The sequence below is a fragment of the Salmo trutta genome, chromosome 28 (assembly GCF_901001165.1).
Source record: "Salmo trutta chromosome 28, fSalTru1.1, whole genome shotgun sequence".
NCBI classification, from domain to species: domain Eukaryota; kingdom Metazoa; phylum Chordata; class Actinopteri; order Salmoniformes; family Salmonidae; genus Salmo; species Salmo trutta.
Window position 1 is genome coordinate 13,583,503 of NC_042984.1, and position 20,185 is coordinate 13,603,687.

Below are 20,185 nucleotides of genomic sequence, written 5' to 3' on the forward strand. Positions count from 1 at the left end.
CCTGCCTGTTTGTCCAGCAGCAGCTGTTCCTTCTCCTTCTGGGCCATCCTCAGACTGGCCTTCAGCTCCTGGAGCTCCCTGCGTGTCTCGCCCAGCTGCACCTGCAGGGGGCAGTCATCAAAAGAACCAGTCATATACTGCTATACACAGCCTGATCAGCAGCACAGCACATCATAAGTAATCAAAGATACTCTTTTTTCCAGTTTGAAGGTTTCAGCATGTTGACAGAAATATATAATAACCTAAAATAAAGTATTTTATTGGAATCAAACCCACAATCCTGGAGTTGCAAGCGCCATGCTCTACCAACTGAGCCATACAGGACCAACAAGTCTGAATGGTTTTCAATACTATAGAGGACACATTAGAGTATCAGAGGAGGACAGCTTATAATAATGTCCGGAATGGAGTCAATGGAATGATATCAAACACGGTTTTGGGGGTTTCATTTGTTTGATATCATTCCATTTACTCCATTCTGGACATTATTATGAGCTGTCCTCCCATCAGCAGCCTCCACTGGTGTGTTTAGAGAGTTGATTTGGATTTCCAAGTTTGTTGTTATATCTAGTCATATCTGTAAATGTTGATTTGGATTTCCAAGTTTGTTGTTGTATCTAGTCATATCTGTAAATGTTGATTTGGATTTCCAAGTTTGTTGTTGTATCTAGTCATATCTGTAAATGTTGATTTGGATTTCCAAGTTTGTTGTTGTATCTAGTCATATCTGTAAATGTTGATTTGGATTTCCAAGTTTGTTGTTATATCTAGTCATATCTGTAAATGTTGATTTGGATTTCCAAGTTTGTTGTTGTATCTAGTCATATCTGTAAATTTTGATTTGGATTTCCAAGTTTGTTGTTGTATCTAGTCATATCTGTAAATGTTGATTTGGATTTCCAAGTTTGTTGTTGTATCTAGTCATATCTGTAAATGTTGATTTGGATTTCCAAGTTTGTTGTTATATCTAGTCATATCTGTAAATGTTGATTTGGATTTCCAAGTTTGTTGTTGTATCTAGTCATATCTGTAAATGTTGATTTGGATTTCCAAGTTTGTTGTTGTATCTAGTCATATCTGTAAATGTTGATTTGGATTTCCAAGTTCGTTGTTGTATCTAGTCATATCTGTAAATGTTGATTTGGATTTCCAAGTTCGTTGTTGTATCTAGTCATATCTGTAAATGTTGATTTGGATTTCCAAGTTTGTTGTTGTATCTAGTCATATCTGTAAATGTTGATTTGGATTTCCAAGTTTGTTGTTGTATCTAGTCATATCTGTAAATGTTGATTTGGATTTCCAAGTTCGTTGTTGTATCTAGTCATATCTGTAAATGTTGATTTGGATTTCCAAGTTTGTTGTTGTATCTAGTCATATCTGTAAATGTTGATTTGGATTTCCAAGTTTGTTGTTGTATCTAGTCATATCTGTAAATGTTGATTTGGATTTCCAAGTTTGTTGTTGTATCTAGTCATATCTGTAAATGTTGATTTGGATTTCCAAGTTTGTTGTTGTATCTAGTCATATCTGTAAATGTTGATTTGGATTTCCAAGTTTGTTGTTGTATCTAGTCATATCTGTAAATGTTGATTTGGATTTCCAAGTTTGTTGTTGTATCTAGTCATATCTGTAAATGTTGATTTGGATTTCCAAGTTTGTTGTTATATCTAGTCATATCTGTAAATGTTGATTTGGATTTCCAAGTTTGTTGTTGTATCTAGTCATATCTGTAAATGTTGATTTGGATTTCCAAGTTTGTTGTTGTATCTAGTCATATCTGTAAATGTTGATTTGGATTTCCAAGTTCGTTGTTGTATCTAGTCATATCTGTAAATGTTGATTTGGATTTCCAAGTTCGTTGTTGTATCTAGTCATATCTGTAAATGTTGATTTGGATTTCCAAGTTTGTTGTTGTATCTAGTCATATCTGTAAATGTTGATTTGGATTTCCAAGTTTGTTGTTGTATCTAGTCATATCTGTAAATGTTGATTTGGATTTCCAAGTTCGTTGTTGTATCTAGTCATATCTGTAAATGTTGATTTGGATTTCCAAGTTTGTTGTTGTATCTAGTCATATCTGTAAATGTTGATTTGGATTTCCAAGTTCGTTGTTGTATCTAGTCATATCTGTAAATGTGGATTTGGATTTCCAAGTTTGTTGTTGTATCTAGTCATATCTGTAAATGTGGATTTCCATGTGGTGCAGTAGGTGTTCCTCTTTACCCGGTTACAGTCCTTCTCTCTTCCCAGCTCCACTTCCACCTTCTCTCTCTCCATCCTCTCTTCCTGAAGCTTCTCCTCAATCCGCTGCATCTCTCCATTCAGCTTCTCCAGACGCTCTCTGTCCTTCTGCCAGGGTGAGAAACATGCCGTTAACATTTAGTCATTTAGCAGATGCTCTTATCCAGAGCGACTTACAGATGCAACTAGGGTTTAAGTGCCTTGCTCAAGGGCACATCGACAGATTTTTCACCTAGTTGGCTCAGGAATTCGAACCAGCGACGTTTCGGTAACTGGCCCAACACTCTTAACCACTAGGCTACCCGCCGCAGGGCTACCCGCCGCAGGGCTACGCGTCGCTGGGCTACCCGCCGCTAGGCTACCCGCCGCAGGGCTACGCGTCGCTGGGCTACCCGCCGCTAGGCTACCCGCCGCAGGGCTACCCGCCGCTGGGCTACCACACAGTCAAAAAAATGTTGATATGTTATTTTGCTGCTAAGACATTCTGCTACTTGCATTCAAGGTGAATCACTACTTGAGTAATCCAATTCATATGATTAGGTCCATCCATATGATTATTACTGTCTGCGGTGGTGTGTCCTACCGAAGTGGTGCACTGCAGGCTCTGTCTCTCCTGGGCCCAGTGTGCTCTGCCCTCCCTCAGAGTCAGGCTGGCGTCAGCTAGCTGCAGGGTGAGCTGTGCCGCCTGGAGCCTGGCCTGGTGCAGCTCTGTCTGGCCCTGGTCCCTCTGAGCCACCAGAGCACACAGCTCTTCCTTCAGGCCCTCAGCACCACGCTCGCTGACCCCCTGACGCTCCCGCAGGCCCCACATCTCAGCCAGGGAGGCCTCACTCTCCGCCTGATAAGAGAGATGAGAGGAGGGTGAGAGTGGGACGCCATGATAGTTCAACAACAATAACATGGTTTTGTTAGATGACTGGTGAGGCCATGGCACATTGAGTACTTTCCTGTTGCATTGAATTGAATCCCCCTCGCCACTCCCTATCCAACTTCCCATCCCTATTCTTCCAACCAGCAAAGTTTGCAATGTTCATTACAATAACCTCAACAGCAGTGTTTTATTAGATGACTGGTAAGGACAATGTGTACCGCCATGTCCCTGTTGCCTTGTCTTTTGTTCTCTCCCCTCCCAATCCCTTACATCCTTTTATTAACTGTGCTTATCCCTCTCTGGGTGGTGCCAGTCTCGCCTGTTTGCTCTGTGCTGTATTCAGCCTGTGTGTGGGTGATGGTGTGTAAGGGTGGTGCCAGTCTCGCCTGTTTGCTCTGTGCTGTATTCAGCCTGTGTGTGGGTGATGGTGTGTAAGGGTGGTGCCAGGCTCCCCTCTATCCTCTGTGCTGTATTCAGCCTGTGTGTGGGTGATGGTGTGTAAGGGTGGTGCCAGTCTCGCCTGTTTGCTCTGTGCTGTATTCAGCCTGTGTGTGGGTGATGGTGTGTAAGGGTGGTGCCAGTCTCGTCTGTTTGCTCTGTGCTGTATTCAGCCTGTGTGTGGGTGATGGTGTGTAAGGGTGGTGCCAGTCTCGCCTGTTTGCTCTGTGCTGTATTCAGCCTGTGTGTGGGTGATGGTGTGTAAGGGTGGTGCCAGTCTCGCCTGTTTGCTCTGTGCTGAATTCAGCCTGTGTGTGGGTGATGGTGTGTAAGGGTGGTGCCAGGCTCACCTCTTTCCTCTGTGCCATGTTGAGTCTGTGTGTGAGGGTGGTGATGGTGTGTAACCGTGGTGCCAGGCTCACCTCTTTCCTCTGTGCCATGTTGAGTCTGTGTGTGAGGGTGGGGATGGTGTGTAAGGGTGGCGCCAGGCTCACCTCTTTCCTCTGTGCCATGTTGAGTCTGTGTGTGAGGGTGGTGATGGTGTGTAAGGGTGGCGCCAGGCTCACCTCTTTCCTCTGTGCCATGTTGAGTCTGTGTGTGAGGGTGGTGATGGTGTGTAAGGGTGGCGCCAGGCTCACCTCTTTCTTCTGTGCCATGTTGAGTCTGTGTGTGAGGGTGGTGATGGTGTGTAAGGGTGGTGCCAGGCTCACCTCTTTCCTCTGTGCCATGTTGAGTCTGTGTGTGAGGGTGGTGATGGTGTGTAAGGGTGGTGCCAGGCTCACCTCTTTCCTCTGTGCCATGTTGAGTCTGTGTGTGAGGGTGGTGATGGTGTGTAAGGGTGGTGCCAGGCTCACCTCTTTCCTCTGTGCCATGTTGAGTCTGTGTGTGAGGGTGGTGATGGTGTGTAAGGGTGGTGCCAGGCTCACCTCTTTCCTCTGTGCCATGTTGAGTCTGTGTGTGAGGGTGGTGATGGTGTGTAAGGGTGGTGCCAGGCTCACCTCTTTCCTCTGTGCCATGTTGAGTCTGTGTGTGAGGGTGGTGATGGTGTGTAAGGGTGGTGCCAGGCTCACCTCTTTCCTCTGTGCCATGTTGAGTCTGTGTGTGAGGGTGGTGATGGTGTCCCGTAGCTGCAGGACATGTGTGTCTCTCTGGGCCAGGGAGCTCCTCAGACCCTGGAACTCAGCAGACAGGCTGCGCAGCTCCCCCTCGGTCTGCTCCAGCTTGAGCTGAGGAAGACACAGGGAGAGGAAGAAGAGGAGGATGAGGAGTTTGGGATCAGACATGATGTGTGGTTAGGGTTTGGGCACAAAATGGCTGCTATGCTTCACCCAGGTAAGACACTACACGTTGGTAGTGAAAACACTTAGAAAAGCACTAAATCAATCCAAGTCATTATAGTACCTGCAGAACTTTCCTCTCTTTCTCATCTTCCATCATTTGAACTGCTTGCTTTTTGTCCCTCTCCTTCATCCTACACACAGAGACAGAGTTAGCGCTAACCAGAGAATAGTTTAAGAATAACAAGCACACAGATGGAAAGATAAGAGATTGAGGGAGACAAGGAAAGAGAGATAAAATGTCTATAACATTTGGAACTTTTGTGAGTGTAATGTACATTTTTCTGTTTATTTCACTTGCTTTGGCAATGTAAACATATTTTTTCCAAATGCCGAGAAAGAGAGAGAGAGAGAGAGAGAGAGCGAGAGAGAGAGAGAGAGAGAGAATGAACTACAGGACAAAATACAAACACTCCAATCGAAAAAGGCCTGTGGGGTCGATGGTATCCTAAATTAAATGATAAAATATACAGACCTCAAATTCCAATTGGCTATACTTAACTTCTTGGTGACAGGGGGCAGTATTCGGAAATTCAGATGAATAACGTGCCCAAATGAAACTGCCTGCTACTCAGGCCCAGAAGGTAGGATATGCATATTATTAGTAGATTTGGATAGAAAACACTCTGAGTGATCTGAACGCACGAACAAAACGGAGGTATTTGGACATAAATATTGAGTTTATCGAACAAAACGAACATTTCTTGTGGAAGTGGGAGTCCTGGGAGTGCATTCCAACGAAGATCAGCAAAGGTAAGTGAAGATTTAGTTTTGTTGACTCCAGAACTTGGCGGGTAACTGTATAGCTTGCTTTGATGGCTGAGCTCTGTACTCAGAATATTGAACAATGTGCTTTTGCCGTAAAGCTATTTTGAAATCTGACACAGCGGTTGCATTAAGGAGAAGTGTATCTATAATTCTGTCAATAACTGTTGTAAATTTTATCAACGTTTATGATGAGTATTTTTGTAAATTGATGTGGTCATTCACCGGAAGTTTTGGAGGCAATACATTTTCTGAACATCACGTGCCAATGTAAAATGGGGTTTATGGATATAAATATGAACTTTATCGAACAAAACATACATGTATTGTGTAACATTGAGTCCTGGGAGTGTCATCTGATGAAGATCATCAAAGGTTAGTGATTCATTTTAGCTGTATTTCTGGTTTTTGTGACGCCTCTCCTTGCTTGGAAAATGGCTGTGTGGTTTTTTCTTGTTTAGGCGCTGTCCTAACATAATCTAATGTTATGCTTTTACTGTAAAGCCTTTTTGAAATCAGACAATGTGGTTGGATTAACGAGAACTGTATCTTTAAAATGGGATATAATAGTTGTATGTTTGAGAAATTAGAATTTTGAGATTTTTGTTGTTTTGAATTTGCCGCCCTGCTATTTAACTGGCTGTTGAATAGTGTGTCCCGCGGGTGGGACGCTACCGTCCCACATGTCCCAGAGAGGTTAAACTCTTTAACATCATCCTCAGCTCTGGCATATTCTCCGATATTTGGAACCAGTGGAGTGGAGACAAATTTGACCCCAATCACTACCATGGGATATGTGTCAAAAGCAACCTTGGGAAAATCTTCTGCATTATCATTAACATTAGACTCCTACATTTCTTCAGCTAAAACAATGTATTGAGCAAATTTCAAATTGTCTTTTTACCAAATTACCGTACGACAGTCCACGTATTCACCCTGCACACCCTAATTGACAAACAAACAAACAAACCAAAACAAAGGCATAGTCTTCTCATGCTTTGTTGATTTCAAAAAAGCTTTTGACTCAATTTGGCATGAGGGCCTGCTATACAAATTGATGGAAAGTGGTGTTGGGGAAAATATACATTATAAAATCCATGTACACAAACAACAAGTGTGCGGGTTAAAATTGGCAAAAAACACACACATTTCCTTCCACAGGGTCGGGGGATAAGACAGGGATGCATCTTAAGCCCCACCCTCCTCAACATATATATCAACAAATGGGTGAGGGCACTAGAACGGTGTGCAGGACCCAGCCTCACCCTACTAGAATCTGAAGTCAAATGTCTACAATTTGCTGATGATCTAGTGCTTCTGTATCCAACCAAGGAGGGCCTACAGCAGCACCTAGATCTTCTGCACAGATTCTGTCAGACCTGGGCCCTGACAGTAAATCTCAGTAAGACAAAAATAATGGTGTTCCAAAAAAGGTCCAGTTGCCAGGACTAGGAATACAAATTCCATCTAGACACCGTTGCCCTAGAGCACACAAAAAACTATACATACCTCGGCCTAAACATCAGCGCCACAGGTAACTTCCACAAAGCTGTGAATGATCTGAGAGACAAGGTAAGAAGGGCCTTCTACGCCATCGAAAGGAACATAAAATTCGACATACCAATTAGGATCTGGAGAAAAATACTTGTGAGGTCTGGGGTCCACTCACCAACCAAGAATTCCTCAAAGGGACAAACACCAAAATGACTCTGCATGCACAATTCTACAAAAATATCCTCTGTGTACAACGTAAAACACCAAATAATGCATGCAGAGCAGAATTAGGCCGATACCCGCTAATTATCAAAATCCAGAAAAGCGCCGTTAAATTCTACAACCACCTAAAAGGAAGCGATTCCCAAACCTCCCGCAACAAAGCCATCACCTACAGACAAAGGAACCTGGAGAAGAGTCCCCTAAGCAAGCTGGTCCTGGGGCTCTGTTCACAAACACAAACAGACCCCACAGAGGCCCCAGGACAGCATCACAATTAGACCCAACCAAATCATGAGAAAACAAAAAGATAATTACTTGTCACATTGGAAAAAATTATAAAAAAACAGCGCAAACTAGAATGCTATTTGGCCCTAAACAGAGAGTACACAATGCCAGAATACCTGACCACTGTGACTGACCCAAAATTAACAAACTCTTTGACTATGTACAGACTCAGTGAGCATAGCCTTGTTATTGAGAAAGGCCACCGAAGGCAGACCAGGCTCTCAAGATAAGACAGGCTATGTGCACACTGCCCACAAAATTAGGGGGAAACTGAGCTGCACTTCCTAACCTCCTGCCAAATGTATGACCATATTAGAGACACATATTTCCCTCAGATTACACAGACCCACAAAGAATTCGAAACAAATCCAATTTTGATAACTCCCATATCTACCGGGTGAAATTCCACAGTGTGCCATCACAGCAGCAAGATTTGCCTTAAGAAAAGGGCAACCAGTTAAGAACAAACATCCTTGTAAATACAACCTATATTTATGTTTATTTATTTTCCCTTTTGTAATTATCTGTTTGCACATCATTACAACACTGTATATAGACATAATATGACATTTGAAATGTTTTTATTATTTTGGAACTTTTGTAAGTGTAATGTTTACTGTACATTTTTATTGTTTATTTCACTTTTGTTTAATATCTATTTCACTTGCTTTTGCAATGTAAACATATGATTCCTATGCCAGTAAAGCACCTTAAATTGAATTGAAATTGAATTGAGATAGAGAGAAAGATCAAAAGAAGGATTAAGATTGAGGTTGAGGGAGATAGGGAAAGCTCAAAAGAAGGATTAAGATTGAGGTTGAGGGAGAAAGTCTCTGACCTCTCCATCTCAGTCTCTCGTTCCACAGCTTTCAGTGTTAGCGCTTTAATGTCATCCTCCAGCTCTCTGATTCGCTGTTTGATGGCTGCTTTCTTGGCCAGTATGGAACTCTTCTCCTGAGCCAAGGCCTCCCCTGACGCCTCCACCTGCTGTAATGGGGGAGAGAGAGACAACGAGAGAGAGAGAGAGAGAGAGAGAGAGAGAGAGAGAGAGAGAGAGAGAGAGAGAGAGAAAGAGAGCAAGAAAGAATGAGACTTATAAAATCTACAGTTGAAGTCTGAAGTTTACATACACTTCGGTTGGAGTCATTAAAACTAGTTTTTCAACAACTCCACACATTTCTTGTTGACAAACTATAGTTTTGGCAAGTTGGTTAGGACATCTACTTTGTGCTTGACACAAGGCGTTTTTACAACAACTGTTTACAGACAAATGATTTCACTTATAACTCGCTGTATCTCAATTCCAGTGGTTCAGAAGTTTACATACACTAAGTTGACTGTGCCTTCAAACAGCTTGTAAAATTCCAGAAAATGATGTCATGGCTTTAGAAGCTTCTGATAGGCTAATTGACATCATTTGAGTCAATTGGAGGTGTACCTGTGGATGTATTTCAAGGCCTACCTTCAAACTCAGTGCCTTTTCGTTTGACATCATGGGAAAATCAAAAGAAATCAGCCAAGACCTCAGAAAACAAATTGTAGACCTCCACAAGTCTGGTTCACCTTGGGAGCAATTTCCAAACGCCTGAAGGTACTACGTTCAACTGTACAAACAATAGTACACAAGTATAAACACCATGGGACCACGCAGCCGTCATACCGCTCAGGAAGGAGACGCGTTCTGTCTCCTAGAGATGAACGTATTTTTGTGCGAAAAGTGCAAATCAATCCTAGAACAACAGCAAAGGACCTTCTGAAGATGCTGAAGGAAACAGGTACAAAAGCATCTATATCCACAGTAAAACGAGGCCTATATTGACATAACCTGAAAGGCCGCTCAGCAAGGAAGAAGCCACTGCTCCAAAATCGCCTTAAAAAAGCCAGACTACGGTTTGCAACTGCACATGGGGACAAAGATTTTACTTTTTGGAGCAATGTCCTCTGGTCTGATGAAACAAAAATAGAACTGTTTGGCCATAATGACCATCGTTATGTTTGGAGGAAAAAGGGGAAGCTTGCAATGCCAAAGAACACCATCCCAACCATGAAGCACGTGGGTGGCCGCAACATGTTGTGGGGGTGCTTTGCTGCAGGAGGGACTGGTGCACTTCACAAAATAGATGGCATCATCAGGAAGGAAAATGATGTGGCTATATTGAAGCAACATCTCAAGACATCAGTCAGGAAGTTAAAGCTTGGTTGCAAATGGGTCTTCCAAGTGGACAATGACCCCAAGCATACTTCCAAAGTTGTGGCAAAATGGCTCAAGGACAACAAAGTCAAGGTATTGGAGTGGCCATCACAAAGCCCTGACCTCAATCCTATAGAAAATTTGTCGGCAGAACTGAAAAAGCATGTGCGAGCAAGGAGGCCTACAAACCTGACTCAGTTACACCAGCTCTGTCAGGAGGAATGGGCCAAAATTCACACAACTTATTGTGGGAAGCTTGTGGAAGACTACCCGAAATGTTAGACCCAAGTTAAACAATTTAAAGGCAATGCTACCAAACACTCAATTAATATATGTAAACTTCTGACCCACTGGAAATGTTATGAATAAAATAAAAGCTGAAATAAATCATTCTCTCTACTATTATTTTGACATTTCACATTCTTAAAATAAAGTGGTGATCCTAACTGACCTAAGACAGGGAATTTTTACTAGGATTAAATGTCAGGAATTGTGAAAAACTGAGTTTAAATGTATTTGGCTAAGGTGTATGTAAACTTCTGACTTTAACTGTATATATTCTATAAAGTATGGTATCCTGAGCCTCCTTGTAGATGGAAAAGCACATTAGACCTGTAAATGAACTCCTGCTGTTTTGACATTTAACATAACAGGATCATTTACATCTGGGGTTGTGATCTCGTCTATCTCCGTTAAATCCCATTTTACACAGACACTGGGGCTAGTTGGACATAATCAAACAACCTTGTAATGTTACATTACCTCCTGCCTCCTCTCCATCTCTTCCATCCTGTCTCTGCTCTCTCGCAGCTCTTCCTTCAGCTCAGAGACGTTCCTCTCCAGCTGCTCACGTCCTCTGTCCCAAGCCTCTCTCGCCTTCCCGTACTTCTCCTTCTCTCTCTGCTTCATCCTTTCTGCCCCCTCCCGCGCATGGATCAATTCGGCCCGCTCACGCAGACACTCTTGCAGGCGACTCTAATCGAGAGAGAGAGAAAGAGAGAAAATGAGTCCCCCTAAAACATGATCAATCTAGATCTCCATCTTCCATCTCTTTGGAACAGTGAATTGGTTACCACCTCTGTTTATACATTTCATCCACTTTCATTCATATCCAATTTCATTCACTCTCTCTATAAGTGAAAGATGGAAATATGTACTTCCCTTTACTGTCCTCCCTCCCTCCCCCCCTCCTCCCCCCCTCCTCCTCTCTGCTCACCTGCAGTAGCTCAGCCCTGGGTACAACCAGCAGCATGTCAGTCCCTCCCTCCTCTCCGTGGGCTCCTTCCTCCAGGGTGACCAGGTCTTCCAGAGGCTTGGGGGCACTGAAGGTAAACTGGGGGCTGGCAGAGCACACCTCCCCCTTCCCATCCACATACACAAACTGGTACTGTTGGGAACTGGACTTGGGCAGGTAGGAGGCTGCAAGAGGGAGGGAGGGAGCGAGGGGTAAAGGGAAATGGACAGTGGATTATTTAACTAGATGTCTACATGCTTATCCTCTTAGATGTAATGGCAAAATGTAGATTTCCGCCTAAATAGACATTGCTATTTATGTGTAATTACATGATTCTGACATGCAAAAACTTGGTCTATTTGGAAAGAAGACATCTGGGAGATTATGAGGAAATGATCAGAAGATAGATTGGAGTTACGTAGTTCAGAATACACAAGATCAAACACACACAAAATAACCGTTGTTTATTTATTTTTTAAGTATTCTTTCATTGACAAGCTATGAGTGAATTATTGATGCCCAGAGCTGGAAACACATCAGATGGCTTCCACAACATGTGAACAATACCAGGAAACTAAATGGGCTTGATAGACCTAACAACTAGAAAAGGGATTGATAGACCTAACAACTAGAAATGGGATTGATAGACCTAACAACTAGAAAAGGGATTGATAGACCTAACAACTAGAAATGGGATTGATAGACCTAACAACTAGAAATGGGATTGATAGACCTAACAACTAGAAAAGGGCTTGATAGACCTAACAACTAGAAATGGGATCGATAGACGTAACAACTAGAAATGGGATTGATAGACCTAACAACTAGAAATGGGATTGATAGACCTAACAACTAGAAATGGGATTGATAGACCTAACAACTAGAAAAGGGATTGATAGACCTAACAACTAGAAATGGGATTGATAGACCTAACAACTAGAAAAGGGATTGATAGACCTAACAACTAGAAAAGGGATTGATAGACCTAACAACTAGAAATGGGATTGATAGACCTAACAACTAGAAAAGGGATTGATAGACCTAACAACTAGAAATGGGATTGATAGACCTAACAACTAGAAATGGGATTGATAGACCTAACAACTAGAAAAGGGCTTGATAGACCTAACAACTAGAAATGGGATCGATAGACGTAACAACTAGAAATGGGATTGATAGACCTAACAACTAGAAATGGGATTGATAGACCTAACAACTAGAAATGGGATTGATAGACCTAACAACTAGAAAAGGGATTGATAGACCTAACAACTAGAAATGGGATTGATAGACCTAACAACTAGAAAAGGGATTGATAGACCTAACAACTAGAAAAGGGATTGATAGACCTAACAACTAGAAAAGGGATTGATAGACCTAACAACTAGAAATGGGATTGATAGACCTAACAACTAGAAAAGGGATTGATAGACCTAACAACTAGAAATGGGATTGATAGACCTAACAACTAGAAATGGGATTGATAGACCTAACAACTAGAAATGGGATTGATAGACCTAACAACTAGAAATGGGATTGATAGACCTAACAACTAGAAATGGGATTGATAGACCTAAACAACTAGAAATGGGATTGATAGACCTAACAACTAGAAAAGGGCTTGATAGACCTAACAACTAGAAATGGGATTGATAGACCTAACAACTAGAAATGGGATTGATAGACCTAACAACTAGACATGGGATTGATAGACCTAACAACTAGAAAAGGGATTGATAGACCTAACAACTAGAAATGGGATTGATAGACCTAACAACTAGAAATGGGCTTGATAGACCTAACAACTAGAAATGGGCTTGATAGACCTAACAACTAGAAATGGGATTGATAGACCTAAACAACTAGAAATGGGATTGATAGACCTAACAACTAGAAAAGGGATTGATAGACCTAACAACTAGAAAAGGGATTGATAGACCTAACAACTAGAAATGGGATTGATAGACCTAACAACTAGAAAAGGGCTTGATAGACCTAACAACTAGAAAAGGGCAGATGTTTTAGTAAGTGGTGTCAGGTGTGGTCACGGGATGTTTCCAAGTGTCCGTTTCCAAGTGCAATCTCTAAATGCTATTTGTTCAGTATGAAAACACAATTTCTATCATATCAACCCTACTCAAACATTGTGGTGGTGTTATGGGGAATCCAGGGTACATTCAAGTGTCCTTTCAACCTCTCCAAAGTGTCCGAATGTGGTAATTGCACACTGGATGAACCTAAAAGTTATTGTTCACTATAAAAACTGAATTTCTACAACACCAACCTCTCTCAAACAATGTGGTGGTGTCTGGGGACATACAGGGGATATCCAAGTGTTTTTATCATCATGTGCAAAGATATAGTCAGTCTGTGGACATTCAATGTTTTCATTAAGTCATACATCATCAGATAACATTGGCAATAGGCTAGATTTGTTCTTACCAACCTAAAGGATTCATTTCATACCTCCCCATGTACCTATAGCTCAAACACAGACCAAATGGAAGCTTACCTTGTAAGGTGTTTGCTGTTTGGTGAAAACGTTGTGTTAAATAACATTTTGACTATCGGGGTTGGTGATCAATAACGGTAGGTCACAGGCAGATTAAATAAGACATCCTCATGATCTGTGGAGTCCTGGCTTCCGGTGTGTATCAACGTATTTTCTGTTTATTTAGTTTATGCTTCACAACGCAAACCGGAATGAAATTAGGTCATCTGCTCGGCCTGCCCTTATACATTAGTATGCCCATGGATTACAGCCAACATCCGCACTGAGCTAAAGGCTAGAGCTGCAGCTTTCAAGGAGCGGGACTCTAACCTGGAAGCTTATAAGAAATCCCGCTATGCCCTCCAACGAACCATCAAACAGGCAAAGCGTCAATTCAGGACTAAGATCGAATCGTACTCCGGCTCTGACACTCGTCGGATGTGGCAGGGCTTGCAAACCATTACAGATTACAAAGGGAAGCTACTGTCACGCCCTGACCATAGAGAGCCCTTGTTTCTCTTTGGTGTAGTAGGTCAGGGCGTGACTAGGGGGTAGTCTAGTTTAATATTTCTATGTTGTGTTCTAGTTTATATTTTCTATGTTGGTGTTTTGTATGATTCCCAATTAGAGGCAGCTGGTAATCGTTGTCTCTAATTGGGGATCATATTTAAGTAGCTATTTTTCCCACCTGTGTTTGTGGGATATTATTTTGTGTTTGTGCATCACGTTGTCACGCTTCGTTGTTGGTATATTGTTTTGTTTTGCTGAAGTTTCATTAAAATAAAGATGTGGAACTTTAATCACGCTGCGCCTTGGTCCCGTTCTTACGACAACCGTGACAGCTAATGTGAGGACACTTGTCACAGTATAAAGTCTGTAAACTACTGTAAGGACACTTGTCACAGTATAAAGTCTGCAAACTACTGTAAGGACACTTGTCACAGTATAAAGTCTGTAAACTACTGTGAGGACACTTGTCACAGTATAAAGTCTGTAAACTACTGTGAGGACACTTGTCACAGTATAAAGTCTGTAAACTAATGTGAGGACACTTGTCACAGTATAAAGTCTGTAAACTACTGTGAGGACACTTGTCACAGTATAAAGTCTGTAAACTACTGTGAGGACACTTGTCACAGTATAAAGTCTGTAAACTAATGTGAGGACACTTGTCACAGTATAAAGTCTGTAAACTAATGTGAGGACACTTGTCACAGTATAAAGTCTGTAAACTAATGTGAGGACACTTGTCACAGTATAAAGTCTGTAAACTAATGTGAGGACACTTGTCACAGTATAAAGTCTGTAAAATAATGTGAGGACACTTGTCACAGTATAAAGTCTGTAAACTAATGTGAGGACACTTGTCACAGTATAAAGTCTGTAAAATAATGTGAGGACACTTGTCACAGTATAAAGTCTGTAAACTACTGTGAGGACACTTGTCACTCTGTATTCACCCCTGACTGCTGTAATGTAATGTATGGTTGGTTATTCAGTCTGGTCTGGCCTTCGTACCATTGTCTCGCTCATCCTCATTATTCAAGCTCCTACTTCTTAAAATAATTGATTCTGAGCCTGACAAAGACTTATTTAAATTCAAACAGGGAAAGGGAAAGAAAGCGAGAGTGAGAGAGAGAAAGAGAGAGCGAAAGAGAGAAAGAGAGAATGAGCGAAAGAGATAGAGGGAAACAATCTGATCATCTCCTTTCTATAACACAATGTAACTTATTGAGTCCTTTCTCTGCTTTAAATATCATTCACGAGCCTACAGTACCTTCCAACAGGCTCATTCAATTTACTGAAAGATCAATTCTAAGTTAGAGCTTTACCTCACAGACCTTGGCAGAGTATGAATGTTGTATACTGATACTGATCTACACCAACACACTGTTGAACGCTCTCACACTTTTATTAAGTGTTGATATCTAGCTTTATTTCATTACTTTATACCCTAAACCTGTCAATTACTGGATTTATGTATGATACAGTCTCTGAACAGAGTATTAATGTTGACCAGGCACACTGTCAGAAATAGAGGAAGGGTTTGAAAAAAGAGCAGTACCCTGGAAATGGACACAGCAGTTGACATCTGTGCCTTCCTGGTAGCCTGCCGGGACCAGGGCCCAGACAAACGTGTGGTAGTCCTTCACTGACGACCATCCCACCTGAGGGAGTCAGCGGAGAGAAGAGAGAGAGAGATCAACATTGAGACAGAGAGAGACTGACAAGGGGACAGGGAGATAGACAGGGAGGCACACGTAAACACACAACAATTCTGGTTGTTAATACATCAACAATTGTTTTGCATTCCACTTTGGGAGTCTGCCACTCCTCACACTCGATTTTTAGTTATCAGGTTAACTTGATCAGGTTAACTTTACCTTGAAGAGTCCGACCCAGTCATGGCTGGCCCAGGTATGTCCTGAGCTGACACTGTAGTGGCACTCCACACGGCTCTGAGGGAAGTAACTACTCCCCACATTCCTAAACTCCACCCTCCAAGCCTTCTCCATGGCAACACAGTAACACAGGTAGACTGGTGAACACCTGTGGGGATACATGGTAAAGGGAGGAGAACACAGTCAGGTAGACTGGTGAACACCTGTGGGGATACATGGTAAAGGGAGGAGAACACAGTCAGGTAGACTGGTGAACACCTGTGGGGATACATGGTAAAGGGAGGAGAACACAGTCAGGTAGACTGGTGAACACCTGTGGGGATACATGGTAAAGGGAGGAGAACACAGTCAGGCATCCCTTTTATTTCACAATAGCTATAACCACAAATAAATGAGTCAAACACTTTAACGTACTTGAGCTGCACTTGATTGAAATGTTTGATAAGACAGAACCAATACAGTAGTCACAAAAGTGCAAACTTCAAGCTAAATTAAGCACACCTCAAATAATGTAAAATATGACATACAGTATATATTTGTCTGGACCTCAAGGACCTGTTCAGAGGAGCACATTGAGAAGTAGGTAAGAGGTGACTGTTGTGAAACAAACGGCTGAGAGACAGAGAGGTGTACTCTGGGAGTGCTTGTTCAGTGTAAGTGGATCTCTTCAATGAGCATATGGAGGTCATGTAGAGGCATGGGGGAAACACACCCCCAACAACCTGACACCCTCAGCCCCTCACACCCCCAGTACCCTCACACCCCCAGTACCCTGAAACCCCCAGCCCCTCACACCCCCAGCACCCTGTTACCCCCAGTACCCTGACACCCCCAGTACCCTGAAACCCCCAGCCCCCTGACACCCCCAGCCCCCTGACACCCTCAGCCCTGACACCACCAGCCCCCTGAAACCCCCAGCCCCCTGACACCCCCAGCCCCCTGACACCCTCAGCCCTGACACCCCCAGCCCCTGACACCCTCAGCACCCTGTTACCCCCAGTACCCTGACACCCCCAGCCCCTGACACCCTCAGCCCTGACACCCCCAGACCCCTGACACCCTCAGCCCTGACACCCCCAGTTCCCTGACACCCCCAGCCCCCTGACACCATCAGCCCTGACACCCCCAGAACCCTGACACCCCCAGCCCCCTGACACCCTCAGCCCTGACACCCCCAGACCCCTAGGCTACTAACACCTCGATGACAGTGAGGCCCATAACTACCATGATTAATTACCTCTACTACATGACAACACACACAAAGACACTCTGCCAAATGCCAACAACACTGTCACAGACTATTTATTTCAGCCATTGCCCAACGTCTTATTGTTATTGTTCACCACTCTAGTCATGTGTCGACATGCATATAGGCCTACAGTTGACTTCATGCTTAAAAAGTCAACAGCTACGTGGGACTTCAATTGCACTCTAAGCATGCTGACTGCAAAGCTGAAAGCTCAACCACCCTAATCATTTCACACAGTTAGGCATAATCTAGTATTGAGGCCGAGACACAGTAGCCAACAGGAGAGGTGCGATACCATTCACTATTGTACTGGCATAAATCAAATCAAATGTTATTTGTCACATGCGCCGAATACAACAGGTGTAGGTAGACCGTACAGTACAATGCTTACTTACAAGCCCTTAACCAACAATGCCGTTTGAAGAAAAATAAGTGTTAAGAAGGTATTTACTCAAATAAAATGAAGTAAAAAATATAAATACATTTAAGATTAAAAAAAAAGAAAAATAACAAATAATTAAAGAGCAACAATAAAATAACAGTAACATGGCTATATACAGGGGTACCGGTACAGAGTCAATGTGTGGGGTACAGGTTAGTCAAGGTAATTGAGGTAATATGTACATGTAGGTAGAGGTAAAGTGACTATCTTTAGGATTACATGACTCATTCTAAATCCCAGTAATACAATGTAACCTCAAATGAACAAAATAGGGTTGTGGGTTCGATTCCCACTGGGGGCCAGTACAAAAAAAATATTAATATTTAGGAAATGTATGCATTCACTACTGTAAGTCGCTCTGGATAAGAGCGTCTGCTAAATGACTAAAATGTTTAAAAAAAAGTTTAAAAAATGTTGTGTATTGTTAGGTATTGTTGTGTATTGTTAGGTATTGTTGTGTATTGTTTTGTATTGTTAGGTATTGTTGTGTATTGTTAGGTATTGTTGTGTATTGTTAGGTATTGTTGTGTATTGTTGTGTATTGTTTGGTATTGTTGTGTATTGTTAGGTATTGTTGTGTATTGTTGTGTATTGTTTTGTATTGTTAGGTATTGTTGTGTATTGTTAGGTATTGTTGTGTATTGTTAGGTATTGTTAGGTATTGTTGTGTATTGTTGTGTATTGTTTGGTATTGTTGTGTATTGTTTTGTATTGTTAGGTATTGTTGGGTATTGTTAGGTATTGTTGTGTATTGTTTTGTATTGTTAGGTATTGTTGGGTATTGTTAGGTATTGTTGTATATTGTTAGGTATTGTTGTGTATTGTTGTGTATTGTTGTGTATTGTTTTGTATTGTTGTGTATTGTTGTGTATTGTTAGGTATTGTTGTGTATTGTTGTGTATTGTTTGGTATTGTTGTGTATTGTTTTGTATTGTTAGGTATTGTTGTGTAATGTTAGGTATTGTTGTGTATTGTTGTGTATTGTTTGGTATTGTTGTGTATTGTTTTGTATTGTTAGGTATTGTTGGGTATTGTTAGGTATTGTTGTGTATTGTTTTGTATTGTTAGGTATTGTTGGGTATTGTTAGGTATTGTTGTATATTGTTAGGTATTGTTGTGTATTGTTGTGTATTGTTTTGTATTGTTAGGTATTGTTGTGTATTGTTAGGTATTGTTGTGTATTGTTGTGTATTGTTGTGTATTGTTAGGTATTGTTGTGTATTGTTTTGTATTGTTAGGTATTGCTGCAATGTTGGAGCTAGGAACATAAGCATTTCGCTACACCTGCAACATCTGCAATATATATGTACACTACGAATAACATTTGATTTGAATGTGTATTAGGTAATACCACGTTTATAGGACATGTATAACCCATTAATAAGCACGACAAAAACAACCTGCATTATTCCGCTTGACAAGAGCATTTGTGTTATGTTTATTTTGTTAGAAATTAACAAAAGTCCACAAATAATACAATCTGTGATTAAAAAACGACTTATTTTACGATATAAGATAAAACAAAAAATACCTCTAAACTGTGTGAGTGTTGAAATAACACCGCAGGAGATGAGTGTTCAAGACAAGGCCCAGTAGCCTAGCAGCAGTACCCTCCAGTGTACGCACTAGACCAGTGGTACCCAAATAGGGCTACTAGGATCCCTGGGGGTACTTGGCCTAACCACAGGGGGTACTAGGATCCCTGGGGGTACTTGGCCTAACCACAGGGGGTACTTGAGAAGACTCGTGAGATCATTGGCCTACTGGTAAAAATGCACACGAGGGACATGAGGGGGTACTTCAGGGCTACTGCGGGTGAAGCAGAATTCAGTTGGTGCTACAGTAAACGAAAAAGGTTGAGAGCCATTGCACTAGACTAGTTAGTACAAAATAAACGCTCTCTTTATGCGCAAAAGTCCTAATAATCAGGACCATCGGTCGTACCCGTTAACCGATCTCACCGTAATCTGAAATAGAAAAGAAAACGTGTGCACCAACAACAAATACTTGTGCATTAGCATCACTAAATAAGACAATAAGCTAGGTTTCCTTTGTCTGCAGAGGGAGAACTCTACGCAGATACAGACCGACAGAGTTTCTTCTACTGAGACGTACCTTATTCTGGCCTTTTTGGTCTCCAATTGAGCCGTCACTATTAGATTAAAGTGAGGCAAAGTGTCAGAAAACGGTGTCAGAAAACAACGATTTTAAAGATGCATAACGACGTCTCTTTGGCTCAACTGTTCCACTAACCTAGAACAGTAACATAAACACATGCATCACAGAGTGGTGGTGTGTTTGCTGTATTATGGGAACTGCTGTTCTTTATGACTGGCTGAAGCACAGATCTGAAGCTAGAGATTATAGAATAAAACTACAACCCCCAAACACCGATGAGACGCTTGAAGGTGCATAACGTTCTACTGTAATTTGATGCTTGTAGCCTCCATGGCTGCTGGTTCATTATGTTTTACTCGCGGATTGCAATACACGGTCACTCTCATTGGTCATGCCATGGCCTTA

The 20,185-nt window shown here is 41.9% G+C and overlaps 1 protein-coding gene across 1 annotated transcript in view; it reads right to left on the reverse strand.

Annotated features, from left to right (window-relative positions):
* Window positions 1–19,966, reverse strand: part of LOC115165525 (calcium-binding and coiled-coil domain-containing protein 1) — a 23,439-nt gene extending 3,473 nt beyond the window's left edge. The window contains exons 1-11 of the mRNA XM_029718711.1: window positions 19,778–19,966; window positions 15,954–16,119; window positions 15,635–15,737; window positions 11,061–11,263; window positions 10,607–10,819; window positions 8,492–8,640; window positions 4,952–5,021; window positions 4,621–4,776; window positions 2,825–3,079; window positions 2,224–2,349; window positions 6–101 (exon numbers count right to left, since the gene is read on the reverse strand). Coding sequence (XP_029574571.1) covers window positions 6–101; window positions 2,224–2,349; window positions 2,825–3,079; window positions 4,621–4,776; window positions 4,952–5,021; window positions 8,492–8,640; window positions 10,607–10,819; window positions 11,061–11,263; window positions 15,635–15,737; window positions 15,954–16,085 — 1,503 coding nt within the window. The 5' untranslated portion in view covers window positions 16,086–16,119; window positions 19,778–19,966. The remainder of the gene's footprint in view (window positions 1–5; window positions 102–2,223; window positions 2,350–2,824; window positions 3,080–4,620; window positions 4,777–4,951; window positions 5,022–8,491; window positions 8,641–10,606; window positions 10,820–11,060; window positions 11,264–15,634; window positions 15,738–15,953; window positions 16,120–19,777) is intronic.
* Window positions 19,967–20,185: the final 219 nt, after the last annotated feature.